General features: G+C 38.5%; 1 protein-coding gene across 1 annotated transcript; it reads right to left on the minus strand.

Moving 5' to 3' along the window:
* Window positions 1-418: 418 nt before the first annotated feature.
* Window positions 419-12,985, minus strand: LOC134750596 (uncharacterized). Its single transcript, XM_063685798.1, has 8 exons — window positions 12,803-12,985; window positions 12,571-12,729; window positions 11,811-12,002; window positions 10,828-11,023; window positions 6,978-7,093; window positions 5,828-6,101; window positions 4,587-4,759; window positions 419-1,948 (listed from the first exon to the last, which is right to left on the minus strand). Exons 1-8 carry the CDS (start codon window positions 12,875-12,877, stop codon window positions 1,544-1,546), a joined length of 1,590 nt encoding a protein of 529 aa, XP_063541868.1. The 5' UTR covers window positions 12,878-12,985; the 3' UTR covers window positions 419-1,543.
* Between the last annotated feature and the right edge of the window lie 612 nt (window positions 12,986-13,597).

Genomic DNA, 13,597 nt, shown 5'->3' on the forward strand with positions numbered 1-13,597 from the left:
AAATTCTTTCACAACAAACTTATCAGCTTAAACGCTCATTATGGACGTTAATAATAGTTATGCAACAGTAACAAAAATATAGTTGGTCAAACCAAATTGGCAATAAATAAGAACAAAAAAAACTATACTCATCCTTTTCTTTCGGGTGCTAGTACTAGTGTTAGATAAAGATAGTATGATTGTTCTCTGTCTATGTTTGAAATAAGACAGTCCTTTGACAAACTATACCTATAATTTTAGAATACTTAAATTAGAATCATACTTAAGTGTCAAAACTGAAATTGAATTTTACGTACTGTCCGCGCCCCAATTCCGTGCATTCGGAGGTCGAGGAAGTGGGGGGGGGGGTGCGCCGCGCCCGTACGTACAAAATGACACCACTCGGTCATAACGCCATGACGCCCAACATTTCTAACATCCCTCAGCCGTGCACGGAATTCGCGCGCGGACATTATATGTATGTAGGTCTGTGTTGCTCTGTGGTCTATGACCGATTATTCGGTCTTTGGCGTTGAACCTACGGTGCGTATATATCGGTCATTGGCGTCCAAAAGGTTAACTGAAATAGATGTCCATATATTAAAGAAAAGGTGAGGATGTTATTTTTTTTAACACTTCTGATAAAACTAAGTAGCCGATATTTGGCATGATAACGTTTGCTAGCTTTAACCCTTAAATGCATGTTTTTTTTTTTGGTTGGACTTATTTATAAGGACTGTAACTTAAGCTTTTTTCTGTTGAATCTGAGCTGTCCAATGCTTTGTATACATTTGGCAACAATATGCATTTAAGGGTTAAATTCAATGGTAAAGCCTGACCAGAAATATATGATCATTGTCAAGAGGGCGCTGTTATTCTCAATGTATATGGTGACAGTTCAGTATAGTATGAAAAAATTAGTTACAGTGAAATTCCGCAACATGGCGCGTGATCATATATTCCTGGTCAGGCTTTATGTTATACAGGTTTCTGTAGGTTATTGAGGTAGCTGCCATACGCGTCAAGTCCCCGACAACATAGAACTTATTGTGTAATGCACCTTAGACGGGATCCCGTTGTTTGACATAATTATTGAAAGTCATAATGTAATGATTGTCAGATTATCGTTAGTCATAATTTTGAAACCGTTAACATTTCAGGATTTTCGTCAGGTTATCCTATAGATAGGTGTCATAGGTGAAGGTAGGTTAGGTTTGTTTTATAGCAATTCTGAAAATTTTAATAACAAAACTTCCGTGAGACAGACATATTAAATATATTAATAACGCAGAGAAGCTGCGCCGGTCCGTCACCGTCGACGCAAGCTCCTGATGACGCTCCTCGGTACGGAGTGAAACATGTCGAGCGTTTTCGACTTAAAACACGTGAGTGACCCGTTATTAATATATTTAACAATTCTGAAAAGTTACGCGCTTCTGAGAAAAACTAAATTATGACTAACGAAAATTTAGACAAACATTATGACTTAAAACTTTATGAGAAACAATAGAGACCCCCTTAGACATATCAAAACCACTGTATTAACTAACTAACTGTAGAAAAACTAACTCTTCTCATTTTTCTTAGCACATCTTCGTTCTGGCCTTCTAATTCTTTTTGGTTCAGGCGAACGTTCCTTATCTTCTATTACTTTTACTTGTGGTTTAAAAAACTCATCCATCTTCTTCTGCCCCTTCGCAATCTTCTTTATCGGCCCGTTATTTGGTTCAGGTGTTTTTAAAATTGCCTGTGTCTTTTGAGATTGTAAAATTGGGAAACGGAGTCTCATAGGTGTGACCAGTTTCATCGGTATTTGTACTTTTACCTCCGTTTTTGTGGGTGTGGCTTCTAGGGATTCGTCTACTGAGTTCTGAGATAAGTTCAGTCCGGCATCTAGTGGGTTTTCATCTGGATCGCTTATGAATCGTTTGCGGAATATTAGTTGAAGTTTTGATACGTTTGTTAATACCTGTAATAGAAAAGTTTATTTTATGGCTCATTATATGGGTCATTTTCAATTAAAAGGGTACTTATTGTCGCTTGTCAGTAAGGCGCTATTTCCATATAGCTTCAATTAGAAATCAACCTTATCGACAACCGACAATGTGGTACCTTTTGGTTGAAAACGTCACATATAGTTTGAAAAGAAATGGAAACATTTTTTTTTATTAAGCTTAGAATAAATTTAAAAGATGAAAAATTACTGCCTTGGGTGAGACTTGAACTCACGGCCTCTGGATCGATACTCCAGCGCTCTGCCAACTGAGCCACCAAGACCTCATCCATAGTCAGCAAATCTTCCCACTATATGGGTCTAGGGGACCCTAGCGACATCTACCGTAAGAGTGTTACACTACTTAAACGGCCACCGGAGTTCCAAGTCATATTGGAAATTCACCAGTTACGATGTGCTACCCATTCTAAAGTAATCATTTTAATTAATCATTAATTAATCTCATTTTGCTGACTATGGATGAGGTCTTGGTGGCTCAGTTGGCAGAGCGCTGGAGTATCGATCCAGAGGCCGTGAGTTCAAGTCTCACCCAAGGCAGTAATTTTTCCACTTTTAAATTTATTCTAAGCTTAATAGCATCGATCGCAGACGTTTCTGCTTGTTAATAATTAATTTAGAATGGGTAGCACATCGTAACTGGTGAATTTCCAATATGACTTGGAACTCCGGTGGCCGTTTAAGAAGTGTAACACTCTTACGGTAGATGTCGCTAGGGTCCCCTAGACCCATATAGTGGGAAGATTTGCTGACTATGGATGAGGTCTTGGTGGCTCAGTTGGCAGAGCGCTGGAGTATCGATCCAGAGGCCGTGAGTTCAAGTCTCACCCAAGGCAGTAATTTTTCCACTTTTAAATTTATTCTAAGCTTAATAGATAATAGCATCGATCGCGGACGTTTCTGCTTGTTAATTTTTTTTTTTATGTTCACGTCTCACTTTATTTGTCTTAATTTTTCAAAAACATTACCAATTTATGCACAACGTAAGTTGTTCCTAGTTGTTCTGGGTAAGTACAGTCAACGTCAAAAGTAACGGATCAAACTACGCGTCAAAATTATTCTCTACATACTACTATTATCTAATAACAAAAAGAGATACAGTCTGACAAAAAAGAGTAGAAATGTATGTACGTTACTACAAAGGCCGGTAGTTAAGAATAAGTTTTTTTCTTTCTGGATCTGAATGACAGTATTTGGACAGTATCAAGAAATTAAAAAAAGTCAAACAAAGGGGTTATGTCCTTTATGGTCAATATACAATGAATTGTGTAGAAATATTTTCCATAAAGTCAATATCCAGGAATGAAAATGTCGACCATGCCAGGCGTGGCTCACTCCGCGGTTTCATCGCGTCGCTACAAGTACATGCGGCCCACACCAATTTTGGTGTCTAACCATAGTAGTTGCCGCGCACCGCTACGGAACGGCCTGCTCGCGCTTGCGCCACCTAGCGGTCATATCTGTCGTAATAGACGCGTTTTGCTAGAGAGTGAAACTTCTGTACCTAGTACTATTATTTATTCTGTGACTATGCAAGCTTGTATGGAGAAACGCAATTATTGACAGAGCGATCGCGAAGCGTCTCTGTTTCCTGTATTAGCTTGGGTAAAACTGCTTTCGTATGTCTGTCCGGCTATTCTTTTCTACGGTTCGCATTTCTCAATCGACTCTCGCGTGTTCAACAAGTTCAATAATTTTATGATTAGAGTTTTGAATGATTCACGGTTAGTTTCACTAGACTTATATTGACCGGGATATAGACCGTCTTCCTTCGCGTCATCTGCGAGTTCTTCGTCCCAACCAACCCCTAATTGCCATAATTTCTGCAGGAATGTTTTAGTGATGACTACCACAGGCGCCAGCCAACCCATCGGATCAAATAATGAAGCTATATCAGCTAAAACATTCCTCTTCATGACAGGTTGTTTAGGTAAGTCTTTCAAATTATGCGTTATTTGTAATTTGTCTTCTTTAGTGTTCCAAATTATACCCAAAGTTTTAACACTGTCTTTTCCATCTACTGCTCTTTGGGCCTTTGGTGATCGTTTGACAGGTTCAATCTCTTGCATGAATGTTTCACTATTTGAACTCCACTTTTGTAGTTCAAACCCACCTTTTTTGAGAATTGCTGTGATTTCTTTTTGATTTCTTCTGTTTCATGCCCCGACAGGACGTCGTCGTCGTTGTTTCTTACAACAGCATGATGATGTAGTTACACGTAATTCTCGGTTAGTTCTTTATCATCTACTTTCTTCATGTGTTGCAGATTACAAATAATACAAAAGGTAATCACGGTCTATATCCCGGTCAATATAAGTCTAATAATTATATGTACCTAATTTTTAGGGAAAATTACATACATAGTGTTCATTATTAGTATTGCCACAGAATAAATAATAGTACTAGGTACAGAAAGTTCACTCTGTAACAAAACGCGTCTATTACGAGAGATATAAGCGTCCAAGCAAGCGTTCGTTCCGTAGCGGTGCGCGGAAACTACTACTGCTAGACACCAAAATTGGTGTGGGCCGCATGTACTTGTAGCGACGCGACGAAATCGCGGAGTGAGCCACGCCTGGTATTACACGGATTTTACCTGTTGCCTATTAATGTCAAAGGCAGAAGCTCGAGGCAGGGGTTGCCCGATCGCCGCCAGCAACGCCGCTCCTCCTTCTTTCTCTATTTTACATTCAGTATTGGTCTTTTGTGTACTATCCATGTCATTCGTACTTTCTGCCTTAGGAAGTATGTTTTCTTTGTCTGATTCTTCTGAAAAAACACATCATTGTCATGTATTTAATCAGAGAACATATTATAATATAAAATTGTAAATTGTAGGCTTTAGTACACATCCATTTTTTACCTATTTTAATTCAAAGTTTAGTGACAATTTCTTATATTATAAGCGAAATAGGTAAAAAATGGATATATTGATTTAAACTACGTGTTAGTACACTTTCACTCATAATTTTAACGTTGTTTGTAGGCAAAGTGACAACCCTAGCTTACAACTCTTACAAGTGAATAATGAAGATCAAGTGCGGGTAGTTCGCAAAACCCGCGCAGCAAGATGTTGGTACAATTCCTCGCCAGTCTGCCCGTGACCACGGACGTAACGTCACGTTCGAAACGTCAGGCCATAAATAAACGTAAGTTTAAGGCGATTAACTTACACGGGAAGTAAAAATGGATATAAATGTACTGAAGCCTACAATTTAAAGTTCCTTGTTTATTTTTTGGTTGACTTGATTTTGCAGATTGTTTTGCACGTAACAAGAATGGTGAAAATATGAGTACATGTTACAATCCCTGTATTTCCATAAACTACGTCCGGACCCGGGTATGCTTAAACTATGTCCAAAAGAGAGGTATGGGCACTGCGAATGACATCTCGCTTTGTGTGTTAGGGCACAGCACAGCGGATGTCATTCCAGATCTAGAGCAGAGCCCAACTGGGGAGGTACCTCCACCTTACAGAAAACCGCAGCCAAATAACACTAGACCCTACTAATAGTGTTGTGTTCCTGCCGGTAAGGTTGCCAGAGCTCGAGGGAGAGGAGTGTTAGGGTCGGCAACGCGCATGTTACTCCTCTGGAGTTGCAGGCGTACATAGGCTACGGAGACTGCTTAATCAGGCGGGCCGTATGCTTGTTTGCCACCGACGTAGTATAAAAAAAGATTTTTTTTACAAGAATTGCATGAATGAACTTAAATTATACAAATGATAAACAAAATAACCAAAAACAAACTACATTATCACGAATATAAATGACACTTTAGAAATTGGATAACATAATTAGATACATCACACAATAAACATCACACAAATAGGTTTACCTGATATAACGCCGCTCACGTCTTCAGTGTCCATTTTGATTATCGCATCTTCATTTTCAGTATCCACCATGGCTTCTTTCATGTCCCCCGTTTCCTTTATGTCCCCCTTTTCCCTTTCGTCCCGCGTGTCCCCCGCAGAGGCAAGCGCGCGTCCAACACAACGCAGCAATGTGAGTTGCAAACGAGTTGGTAGCTTTCTCCAGGCAGTTCGAACCAATCTAATAGATTCGGCAGATAAAGGGGAAGGTGGGTCAGAATCGGAGGGCGATGTTTCCTGCAATAATAATAATAAATAACAGTTTTATAACCTGTATGATTAAATTAACCTTCTAACCCATTTTTAGGGTTCCGTACCCAAAGGGTAAAAACGGGACCCTATTACTAAGACTCCGCTGTCCGTCTGTCCGTCTATCTGTCACCAGGATGTATCTCATGAACCGTGATAGCTAGACTGTTGAAATTTTCACAGATCACAAAAGTACGGAACCCTTCGTGGGCGAGTCCGACTCGCACTTGTCCGGTTTTTTTATGGCATCATCTTCCTCGTGTTATCCCGGCATTTTGCCACGGTTCATGGGAGCCTGGGGTCCTCTTGACAACTAATCCTAAGAATTGACGTTGGCACTAGTTTTTACGAAAGCGACTGCCATCTGACCTTCCAACCCAGAGGGGGGACTAGGCCTTGTTAGGATTAGTCCGGTTTCCTCGGTGGTGGTGAAAGATTATCGTAGATACAATAATCTTTTTAGGTTTCTGTACCCAAAGAGTGAAAACGGGACCCTATAAGACTCCGCTGTCCATCTGTCTGTCACCAGGCTATATCTCATGAACCATGATGATGTTTTTTTTTGTTACCGCTATAACAACAAATACTAACTTCTAAAAACAAAAAAAAAAAAAATGATTTTGAATACAATAAAACATATACCTAAAAATCTATATATATTTCGAAGATCTCGGAAACGGCTCTAACGATTTTGACAAAATTTGCTATGTAGGGGTTTTCGGGGGCGAAAAATCGATCTATCTAGGTCTTATGTCTGGGGAAACGCGCATTTTTGAGTTTTTATATGTTTTCCGAGCAAAGCTCGGTCTCCCAGATATTAGACCAATAAAACGACATCATGAAATCAAAAAAATATGTATGTACCTTTTGCGCTAAAACCCTTGCCATGGCGTGAGCGAGCAGGATGGATGCTAGTTCATCTGCTCCGCGTCTAGTTCCAGTCCGTACTGCGTCGTGAGCTGCCAATAGTTGATCCGCGTCTATATCAAGGCAAAAAATCTACATTAACCAGTGGCGGATTTACCCTAAGGCCCAGTGCCCGGGCCTAGGGTGGTGAGATATTAGGTTTGGCAAATTGTGACAAAAAATTCGCTGATGATAACAAGAAATAACTCAAAATGAAGTCAATAGCCTGGGGCCAGGGGTGAGAAACTCCTCGCTTCGGTCAAACTCGGCTTCGTTCGGCTAAGCATTGCTCCGAGCAATTATTAGGGTTGGCACAACTTGACGGCCCTTTGCGTGCACAATCACAGATAAGATTATGAATATAAACCACAAATTTGGACTTATTGCAATCCTCAATCATCATCATCTTCCTCGCGTTGTTCCGGCATTTTGCCACGGCTCATGGGAGCCTGGGGTCCGCTTTGCAACTAATCCCAAGAATTGGCGTAGGCACTAGTTTTTAGTAATCCTCAATGTCTAAACAATATATCTATCTACATAAAACTGATATTTTGCAAGTGGCAAATTAAAAATGAAATATATTATTTGCTAATCCGCCAAGTGGACGAAAACTAGAGCACGTATGACGTAATTAGAGTTTTGAATGATTCACGGTTAGTTTCACTAGACTTATATTGACTGGTATATAGACCGTGATTACCTTTTGTATTAACTAGAGCATGGACGGAAACTAGCACTATGACCCTAGTACGGTTATCAAAGATAGATATAACTCCGTAATAGATGGATACAGTCTAAGGAAAAAACGTGCCTCGAAATTTGATTCTCAATCAGATGGCGCCACTACCTTTGGCCTACTCTCGTATAGTTAACGGTTTCGTTTAACGCATATCAGTGAAAGAACAAAAATAATCAATGCAAATATTGCAAATAAAAAAACATTTATCCATATATAAATATTTTTTTTAATATTTTTATTTTTAGTTTCAATCGTGTGTCGATAGATGGCAGTGAATTTACTGTGGCTACAAAATACATGATCAAACGAACTTCAAAGTGAAGTTCGATCAGTATTATATGAGTAAGCTTCATTCGAAGATATAAAAACCAGGTAGTCCTTTAACCTACTAGGCAACTCATCGCATGTTTAAAGTGGGTAGCAAAAACTTTAACTCAAACAGGTCTATCCCTACTTTTCCCCCTAGTCTTCATGGGGCGCGCGGCTTGCCGCCATTGCTCATTATTTTTAGAGACTTTACTTTCTAAAGCAAAACTTTCTTTCCGGGTATAGGGGAGGGAGGGTAGTTATATCTTCGAATGAAGCTTACTCATATAATACTGATCGAACTTCACTTTGAAGTTCGTTTGATCATGTATTATATTTCTCAAGCTTCATTCTTCAGATATAAAAACCAGGTAGATGTTAAGAGTTGAAAGTTTTGCTGCATTCTTTCCCATTATCAATATTATCATAGCATATTTATTTCTGAAAACATATTTGTATGAATAATTATCTACCATGTACATATGTGTATGTTATACACAAGTTTACTGTTCCAATTGAGTTATAAGGCATTGTTAAGAAGCACGGGAAAGTTTAGCAATGCAGGTTCAAAAAGGTATACATATATTAGGTATAGCCAGGTTGTATATATATATATATATATACTTTTACGTATTAGGATATTTAAACAAAATCTAATTTGTTCTTCATAAAACCTAGTTGACTAAGATTCCATACAATTAGTGGTCAACTTTGCATTAAGTTTAATTCGATTTGAAAAAGTTTAATACGAGTAAACTCATAAGACATATGTCCTTTTGTGAAATGTATTAAAATTCACTGGCAGTGCTTGTCCGCGATACGGAATTTTTGAACGCTTAGAACAGTACACTATTGATGACAAGATTCAGGCTCGTCTAAGTGTAATTATCTACGAAGATAAGAAGTAATTTAGGCTAACGATACAACCCAGCGTTACCTCCAGACAGGGTGGGAACGCTGTGGCTGTGATGTCTTTCCCCGCGTCTTGACGCTTATGACGCGTAGGCCGTGTGATGTCTGTCTCACGCCGACTCATCCTGTTTACGATGATCTCTGAGCAGACGACGACAATGAGAAAATTCAGTTATTAGGCACGTGCACGCGCAAATCGGGTTACAGCAGCTCCTGATCAACGAATAGTGACCCGGCGTGCAATGGACAAAGACTCACGCGGCCTAGCGCGTTTTCGAGAGCTTCAACTTAACAAAAAAACATGTATTTGCTCGAAACATGTCTAACGTCGTTTATATTTTGATTTTTATCAAATTAAAAAATCCACCACGTTCCTGAAATCTAAAAAATATATGAACGTGCATAAATTATGCTTTCTGTTCAGTTATTAAGCATAAAGCATGTCATATGTGTGGCATCACCAAAGGTATTCTAAACAAAAATAATTTATAAGACTAGCAGTCTACTCAGCTTTCGAAGTAATCTTTCAAATAAGATTGTAATTTACTCAAACTCAAATGTTTATTATTGCGCTCATATTACATATAATGAATGGTCCAAGGTCCATTAATGGTAACAGAATATTTATTTATCATTTAATTATATGTACGTACCTAATGTACATATATTCGAGCTATTAAAATGCATAATAATATCCAGTTAAACCTGAGTAGGTAAAATCAGCGTTTAACAAACATCATTAGGAATTAATTTAGCATATATTTATAAATAGCTGCATGTGACGAGTACCTTTAAATAGAATATATAAATGATATGAACCTTTTTTATTTTATTTAAATTACTATTATTGACCGCAAGGCGCGATTGACCATATTTTCACAAATAATGGTGTAGCGGCTTCTATTCTCGCAACGCGAACAGGACAAGCACAGCAATCAACCACGCAATCAATGAAATGAAATGAATATCAATCCACAGAAATTCAGATATTAAGCATCAAATCTAAAAACGTATGCCCTCCATTCAAGTTTTCGCTCTGCAAGGAACGAAAGACTGTGCGACGTAATGTTGTATATTTTTAAAATGTAAACATTAAAGCCGGAAAAATAATAAAAATTGCCTTTGCTGTATTGCTACTATGGTTGTATTGTTGAGTTCAGAAAACAAATATTATATTAAGTGGATTCATCTTAATATTTTAATCCATGACTTATGTCATGAATGTGCTATATTAATGACATAGCGGTATTGCAAGTGGTGGGTCCCCACCAACTACAGTTACTAAACTTATAATATCAAGGCACATATATTTTAAACTTGGCAAAAACGTATTGCATGGTAACATCGTATTGATGATAGCTGAAAGAGTATCGCGACCGACACATGAGAGTTGAACCATAGGTGCATTAGTCATTTATTGATTTTTTACGGTTTCTATTAGCTTCTTAATTATGTATTTATATTTTTATGTGCATAATCTGAGGGTGATCAATACAATGCAATACAATCATTTATTAATAAAATTAAAATCCTTTAAAAGATAATCGGAAGGTAATCGTTTTGTAGTTTTGATACAGGTTAATAGGTATTTACCTAGTTACCCTCGCAAGAATAAAGAATGAGCAATGGCGGCAAGCCGCGCGCCCCATGAAGACTAGGGGGAAAAGTAGGGATAGACCTGTTTGAGTTAAAGTTTTTGCTACCCACTTTAAACATGCGATGAGTTGCCTAGTAGGTTAAAGGACTACCTGGTTTTTATATCTGAAGAATGAAGCTTGAGAAATATAATTTACTATGACAGTACCGCTCTATCCTATTATATCCTCTTTGCGGTTATGGAAGCCGGGTCACCTTGTATAGCCGCACTAGCAGCCGTCGCCAGCGCCCGCACGCGCGCGTCCCCGGCGCGGTCCAAGACAGCGTGTAACGCGCGGCGCGCCCGCAGCGCGCGCGCCGTGCTGAGCGACACGCACAGCAGCCAGGCCGCTGCTCCGGGGATGTCCGCCGTGCGACCTGATATTAGGGCTGAAGAGATGCCTTGCAGGATCTGAAGATGTTTTTGGAAAATTATAAATATAGCTTATTGGCTTATTCCACATTAAGGAGCATTCCATCGTTACGTGAGGGATATTCGGACCCATTTTTAGGGTTCCGTACCCAAATGGTAAAAACGGAACCCTATTACTAAGACTCCGCTGTCCGTTTGTCTGTCTGTCCGTCTATCTGTCTGTCTGTCACCAGGCTGTATCTCATGAACCGTGACTAGCTAGACACTTGAAATTTTCACACATGATGTATTTCTGTTGCTGCTATAACAACAAATACTAAAAAGTATGGAACCCTCGGCGCGCGAGTCCGACTCGCACTTGGCCGGTTTTTTCGACTTTCCGAGCCTGATTCTTTTTGCTGCTTTTTTTGCTTGTTTTTTGAATAAACTGTTTAATTTACGTACTTCGTCGTTCGTATTACGTACTACGTAAAGTAATTCGGAATTAAAGCAAATATTTCGTAAACGATTCACATGCAAAATACGCCAATACCTTGTCCTATACGTAGACATTGCATAAATAAATAATTTTGTTATAAAAAAAACTAGATGAAAAACTAACCGTTTTCATGGAATGCTCCTTAATGAAATAATGTAAATTAATCAGCCAACCAAAGTAATTAATCCATAGATAAATGCACTTTTCTGTGGATAAATGTTATGCCTCATCAGCTAAATGATGGAGTCACATACATAAATTTAAAACACCAAGGTTGGCTCTCGGCCAGCAAATTTTGAGCGCCACAATTTTGAGGGAGTTAAAATGATTAATGAAGAATTGACTCACATGTTCAGTAACACCATCTACCGCCTCCGGTTTCTCCTTCATCATCTTTATATAATTATCAAGAAACTCCTTGTCCTCCGGAAAATGTTCCCTCATAGACGTCAGTAGCGTTAGGCGTTCTGCGCACATTCCCCGGGTGTCGGGCGGGGTTTCTGCTACTTGCAGTGCTGATACTGCTGCTGATAATGCGGCCTGTGAAATACGAAATAAATAACTCTATGAGGACCAGACGCTGTGACATTTTTGTGAGTTGTCATGAGATGGAGAGAAAATAATTTTTAAGGAAATTAATTGGAGCCAAAAATAAGTTTTTGGCAATAATTTTATTTTTGGGTTGGCCTAAAGCAAAGGGGGTGCAAAAAAAAGACTTAGAATTTTTTTAGTGGGTACAATAACATGTCTGTTCTGGCGTGATCATCGCGGTCAACCTAACACACTCCTCCTCGCTTCGCTCGTCGTCGCACCTATCTTGTCTCTGTTACTTAAATTTACTGTTCCAAATGATTGATTTTAATTTGTCAAGTAGTGGTTTCAACTTGCGGGTCAAATATCTCGGCCATTTTTGATTTTAGAGAAAAGTTTTTCCTACTGTGCTTATTTTAGCGTATTCTCTACGATAACACAATAAAAAATAGGTGTCATAATAACATCACTCCGATGAAAAATTTTCTAAGTGTCGGCACCCCCTTTACTTTAGTCCAACCGCTTATTGAGAGTGAGAGGCAATGACATGACAAATACTGAGTAAAAAGCATCATACCTCGCCCTCCTCACTGGCCGAGCTCTGGCTAGTACTTCTAGAAAGGCAGAGCAGAAGTGGATCATTGTTTTCATGTAAATCTTGCAACGCGCGCTCCGCCGCGTCCTCACGAGCTCGCAACGACGCCAGCTGCGAAGCTGGTGGCATCTCCAACTCACTCTACACAGGAGAAACTTTGGGTCAACTTTTGATTTGTAAAAAAATGTAAGATAAAAATGTTAAATGTTAATACCTTTCCACCCGTCGACTGGCTTAGAGACACGCACGGCAAATCGTCGTCTAAATCATCGTCTTCGTGGCTGCTCATAGTTGGTGAAATTGTGACCGTATTAACATAACATGTAACTGAATTGTTTATAAAACAAATAAATTATTCTTTCAGGAATTTCGTTTGACATTAATCGCCCGCTGTTTAAAATGTCAATGTGACATTAAAGTGGAAATGGAAACTGAAAAAAAAGCGTTTAGTTCGCAATATAACACACAGTTATAGTTGGTTAAACCAATCTGTCAGTAAATAAGAACAAAAAAACTATACTCATCCTTTTCTTTTGGGTGCTAGTATTAGTGTAAGACAAAGATAGCATGATTCTCGCTGTCTATGTTTGAAATGAGACAGTCCTTTGACAAGCTATATATTAAATGGATTATTCAGAAAAAAATGGAGCACTTACAACAAGCAAATTATTAAAATTAATAAGGAATTCAATGAAATTTTACAGTTATGAAAAAGGTAAACATTAAATATTACAAACCGGGACGTAAATTACATAAAAAAAATTAACAAATTGAACAAAACGCTTTTTTGGCGTCTATTCATACAACGGTTAACAGTTCATTTTACGTGGCTTTATTTTAAATATTTTAAATTTTATATTTAAATTAACTAGTTTTTCTATGAATAACCAGTCTAACAAGTATTCAATATTTTTTTAAATAATAACCTACTTTTTGCTACCAATTGCAAGAGGTCATTTTTTTTTAACAAACGCAAAAAAATGCGAAATGGATTACTAAAACGTGAAAA

This window comes from Cydia strobilella, chromosome 20 (assembly GCF_947568885.1).
Source record: "Cydia strobilella chromosome 20, ilCydStro3.1, whole genome shotgun sequence".
Classification (NCBI taxonomy): domain Eukaryota; kingdom Metazoa; phylum Arthropoda; class Insecta; order Lepidoptera; family Tortricidae; genus Cydia; species Cydia strobilella.